Raw genomic sequence first — 5,339 nt, 5'->3', positions numbered from 1 at the left:
GCCGCCGCCGCCGCCGCCGCCCTGTGATCGCTGGCTTCACTTCCTCCTTTTCTTCTTGCTGAGCCACTTTCCTCCTAGAGCTATGACCGTCGTCTCCGTCCCTCAGCGGGAGCCACTTGTCCTGGGCGGCCGCCTTGCGCCCCTGGGCTTTTCCGCCCGCGGTTACTTCGGGGCCCTCCCGATGGTGACCACGGCCCCGCCGCCTTTACCCCGAATCCCGGACCCCCGGGCACTGCCCCCCACCCTTTTCCTCCCTCACTTCCTAGGGGGAGACGGTCCTTGTCTGACCCCGCAACCTCGCGCCCCTGCACCTCTGTCCAACTGTAGTCTAGCTACGGCGGGAGGCACCCCTCGGGCAGCGCCGAAGAAGCGGCGAAAGAAGAGGGTGCGGGCCAGCCCGGCAGGGCAGCTCCCCAGCCGCTTCCATCAGTACCAGCAGCACCGGCCGAGCCTCGAGGGCGGGCGGAGCCCCGCGACGGGCCCGAGCGGAGCGCAGGAAGTCCCGGACCAGGCGGCCAGTTTGGCCCCGGGTCCTGCGGCCGCAACCCAAACTGAGGAAGCGAGCCCTTTCTCTGGCCAGCTGCCGCCAACGGCGCCCGGCCAACCCTCGTTCAGAAGAGAGGTAAGGGCCGCGAGGGGGACACGGGGACTGTTGAGTTCTGGCCCTTAGACGGCCAGGGCCGGGCTTTGGAATTTGGGGCCCTTCACTGAGGGGTCGGGAAGGGGGGGCCGGGGTGAGGGGCGGCTGTTTACTCGGGAGGGAAGTTTCCGTGACGCCCGCTCTGTTCTAGCCGGGGGAGGGAGGGGGAGGGGGAGGCATGCGCTGGCGCTGCTGATTGGCTCCCGGGAGCCAGCCAATAAGAGGAGCGGCTGCGCCCCAGCAACAGCCCCGATTTAGAAGGCTGGCGCCGTTCCAGGGGGTTTCGGTGTTCGGGCGCGCGGTGGGGTGGGGGAATGGAGGCTGACGTCAGCGCGCGCTACGTGCGCAGCGCTCCGGCGCTCATGAAGGAGGTGAGGCCGTGTGGCCGTGGGTAGGGGAAGGGGTGGGCGACCGCTTTCAGCTACCTGACCGTTGGTAGTTCCAGGACTGGTCCGCGGCGCGCGTGCACTGCCTCACTTCCCTGTTGTGGGATTTGGAGTGGGCTACAAGCGGCTCCATGCCCTTCGGCTTGCCTTTTGCTGAGATGAGAGGTGCTCCGTATGCGGCGCTGGCCCAACTGGGACTCTGACCCTCGCCGGCCTACCTGTTTGGCTCTACTTTTAACTTTAGAAGTTGGCAGGAGCGGCGGCAGTCAAAATTTTAGATGAATAGTTTTTGCGTCTATTAGATGAATGGAATTGTTTATTTACACTCCGATGTAGTGGGCTTTATTAGTGGAAGGTAGTTTTATTGTGTCCAGAATGATGAAACTTCAGAAAGAAAAGTTGTAAGTTGAATTGACGTTAAGCCACCCAATCGCCATGCTGTTGGGAAACTTAAACGAGATTTAATCGCTAAAATGACTTGAAGTTAACCTTTATAGCAAAATAAAACCTTTCAATTTCAGAGACTTCCGTCTACTGTCTCATAAGAAATCAAAATAAGTGGGGCGCCTGGGTGGCTCAGTCGGTTGAGCGTCTGCCTTTGGCTCAAGTCCTAATACAGGAGTCCTGGGATCCAGTCCCTGCGTTGGCCTTCCTGCTCCGCGGGGAGTCCGCTGCTTCCTCTGCCTGCAGCTCCCCCTACTTGTGCTCTTTCTCTGACAAATAAAATCTTAAAAGAAAATAAGTGGCTCCTGGGTGGCTCAGTTGGTTGAGCGTCTGCCTTTGGCTCAAGTTTGATCCCGGAATCGTGGGATCCAGTCCCCTCACAGGGCTCCCTGCTGCTCCCTCTGCTCTCCCCCCCCCCCACCCGTGCGCGCGCGCTCGCTCGCTCGCAAAAGGAAATAAATCTAAAAAAAATAATAAAACATTATATATTTTTAAGAGTCATTTTTTGTTGGGAGAATTTTTGGAGGGATTTGCAGGTTCTCTCTCGCTGTGCCCTTGAAAAAAAAATTGGACCTCCGTGATGACTACAATAGATTCAAATTTTAAAATTCCACGGCCCTGAAATATGAGCGATAAGCTAATAGCCTGGTTTTGTACTTCCTGTTTCCTGGTTAACAAGTAATAATTCTTTTCTAGAACTATTAAAACAGGGAACTCTGGCAGTTAACATGGAATGTTAACTTGTGCCCCAGCTTTTGTATTTTTGTGTCCCGCATTCCTACCATATTACAAGTGTTGGAAGGGCAGTGATCTAATTACTTAATTATACTTTTCCATCCGGTCATGGCTTCCTGTAAAGATCACTTAAGTTAGGAAGGTGATTAGAAGTGGTGTAGCAAAGTTCTTGAAGCAGTTGTTAAACTAGGAAGTAGGCGCAGGTGGAAACATTTTTCTGATTATATATTTGCTATAAGTATACATAACTGGGAAGGATGATAAAAAGTGATTAGTATTTAAATTTTTAATATTTAAGTTTCTGAAATTTTGTTTTCAGAAACTGGGAGATAATTTTTCTGTGTACTTAGTAACCATTATTAAAACACTTCCTCACTTAAAATCTAGTTCCTGCTAATTAAATTTCTATCATGTAGTATCTGTTCTTATCAGTTTAATATCTGGAATAATTTTAAAAGGACTTGACTAAAAAAGATACAGTAATCTATGAATATCGTTTCTTATTTTTAACCAGACTCAGTCAAAATGAAAGCATGTGAAACTTAGACACGTCTAATGTAAAACCGCTGACACCTTTAGATTGTGTATGTTTGGAAGGTAGCTCATTACTCTTCCTTACAGAAAGATGGAACTTGGGGTTTTTCCCTTTGACACTTTAGAACTGACAACCTACATTGCATACTGGTGATGGTAATGATTATATTTTTAGTAGTAAACTTAGATGTGTGCTTATTTGATAAGTGCAGTGAGCACATACATTTAATCAAGACCATAAACTAAAGTCCAGGAGAAGAAAAATAGGTGGTGTGAGGTTTGTGACTTAATTTTTATCATGAGACTGTATTCACTTTTATGTTCCTTGTCTTTGTAGGTTTTAAAATCAAAGATGGGAAAATCGGAGAAAATTGCCATTCCCCACGGCCAGCTTGTTCATGGTATACACTTGTGTGAACAACCAAAGATAAACAGACAGAAAAGCAAATATAACTTACCACTAACCAAGATCACCTCTGCAAAAAGAAATGAAAATAACTTTTGGCAGGATTCTGTTTCATCTGATTTAATCCAGAAGCAGGAAAAAAAGCCTTTTAAAAATACTGAGAACATTAAAAATATGCATTTGAAGAAATCAGCATTTCTAACTGAAGTGAACCAAAAGGAAAATTATGCTGGGGCAAAGTTCAGTGATCCACCTTCTCCTAGTGTTCTTCCAAAGCCTCCTAGTCACTGGATGGGAAGCACTATTGAAAATTCCAACCAAAATAGGGAGTTGATGGCAGTACACTTAAAAACGCTCCTAAAAGTTCAAACTTAGATCTCAGATTGCAGTATGTCTGTAAAAGTTCTTTCAAAATCCCTGGAATCTTGAAAAAAAAAAAAATTGGTACAGAAATGGAAATTTGCCTTGTAACATACAAGTGCAAAAGATGAGTTTAAAAAATTATAAACAACTTGTATTATATTTTATATTTTGTAAATACTGTATACCATGTATTATGTGTATATTGTTCATACTTGAGAGGTACATTATAGTTTTGTTATGAAAGTATGTATTTTGCCCTACCAAATGGTAGGTGTTTTGTATATATACAGTGGAGAAATTTTAAGTGTGCTAAGGCACATGGAAGACCGATTTATTTGCACAAGGTACTGGGATTTTTTTAAACAGCTATCTAATCTCAAGGTGAAGATCTAAATGTGAACAGTTTACTAATGCACTACTGAAGTTTAAATCTGTGGCACAATCATTGTAAACATGGGGTTTGTCTGTGTTTCTCTAAATTGATTTCTGCCTTCTAATCTGTAATTACTGGAAAACTCCTATTCCCATTTTTACCAAACTTAATTTCTGGTTTTTGGTTTATCCATTCAAATTTATAATACCTCTAATTTTATTGCCAACAAAATTGGTTGTAATCAAATTTTAAAATAATAATATAATTTGGCCCCCCCCCAAAAAAAAAAAAAAAAAGAATGTTTGTAAATCATGGGAAAAGGTCAAAATAGCAATGTTAACAGGAATTTGGAAGAAGTTGGTTCCAACCCTCATGGATGACTTTGAGGGGTTCCAGACTGCAGTGAGGAAGTAACTGCGGATGTGATGGAAAGAGCAAGGGGACTGGAATGAGAAGTGGAGCCTGGTGTCATGATTGAATTGCCGCAGTCTCATGATCAAACTTCAACAGATGAGGGGTTGCTTCTTATGGATGAGCAAAGGAAGTGGTTTTTTGAGTTGAAACCTACTCCTGGTAAAGATGCGGTGAAGATTATTGAAATGACAATGAAGGATTTAGAATATGACATAAACTTAGTTGACAAAGCAGTGGCAAGATTTGAGAGGCTTGCCTCTAATTTTGGAAGTTCTACTTTGAGTAAAATGCTATCAAACAGCATCACGTACTACAGAGAAATCATTCATGAAAGGAAGAGTCAACGGATGGGGCAGACTTCACTGTTCCCTTAAGTAATTGCCACAGACACCCCAACCTTCAGCAACCGTCATCCTGATCAGTTAGCAGCCATCAACATCAAGGCAAGACTTTTGACTAGCAAAAAGATTACAACTATCTGGAAGCTCAGATGATGATTAGCATTTTTTTTTTAACAATCACGTATACTTTAATTAAAGTATGCACATTTTTATACATAATGCTATTGCACACTCAGTAGACTACAATATAGTGTAAACATAAATTTATATCCACTCGAAGACCAAAAAAATTCATTTGACTTGATTTATTGTGATATTTGCTTTATTGCCGTGGCCTGGAACTGAACCTGCAATACTTCAAGGTATGTCAGCACATGGAAATGAAGCTTAAAAACTAAGAAGAAAAACAGCTTAAAAAGAAGGTAGAGGACCAGATTGAGAATAATTTTAAAAGCCATATTAAGGATTTTAAATTTTTTTCCTGAGGCTAATTGGAATATATTTATTTATTTATGATATATTTATTTATTTTAGAGAGAGTGGGGGTGGAGGGGCAGAGGGAGAGGGAGAGAGAGAATCTCAAGCAGACTCTCTGTTGAGCATGGAGCCTGATGCGGGGCTCCATCTCACCACCTTGATGGTCTGGTATGCTCTTTTAATGGTCATATTTGTGGCTTGAGCTAAAATCAAGAGTCCGATGCTT

At 44.1% G+C, this 5,339-nt stretch overlaps 1 protein-coding gene across 1 annotated transcript; it reads left to right on the top strand.

Moving 5' to 3' along the window:
• Positions 1–6: 6 nt before the first annotated feature.
• PNRC1 (proline rich nuclear receptor coactivator 1) lies at positions 7–4,180 on the top strand. Its single transcript, XM_006733698.3, has 2 exons — positions 7–622; positions 3,077–4,180. The coding sequence occupies exons 1-2, from the start codon at positions 83–85 to the stop codon at positions 3,518–3,520; spliced, it is 984 nt and encodes a 327-aa protein (XP_006733761.2). The 5' UTR covers positions 7–82; the 3' UTR covers positions 3,521–4,180.
• Positions 4,181–5,339: the final 1,159 nt, after the last annotated feature.

This window comes from Leptonychotes weddellii, chromosome 8, assembly GCF_054177405.1.
Source record: "Leptonychotes weddellii isolate Sample4059 chromosome 8, ASM5417740v2, whole genome shotgun sequence".
NCBI lineage: Eukaryota > Metazoa > Chordata > Mammalia > Carnivora > Phocidae > Leptonychotes > Leptonychotes weddellii.
The sequence above is the reverse complement of the archived record's forward strand: the minus strand, read 5'-3'. Positions and strand labels throughout refer to the sequence as shown.

What these genes read in the sequence shown, in the direction of transcription:
- PNRC1 (XM_006733698.3), top strand. Translation starts at nt 83, where the DNA reads ATGACCGTCGTCTCCGTCCCTCAGCGGGAGCCACTTGTCCTGGGCGGC. An exon ending in AACCCTCGTTCAGAAGAGAG is followed by an intron (nt 623 to 3,076) that starts GTAAGGGCCGCG and finishes TTGTCTTTGTAG; the next exon opens with GTTTTAAAATCAAAGATGGG.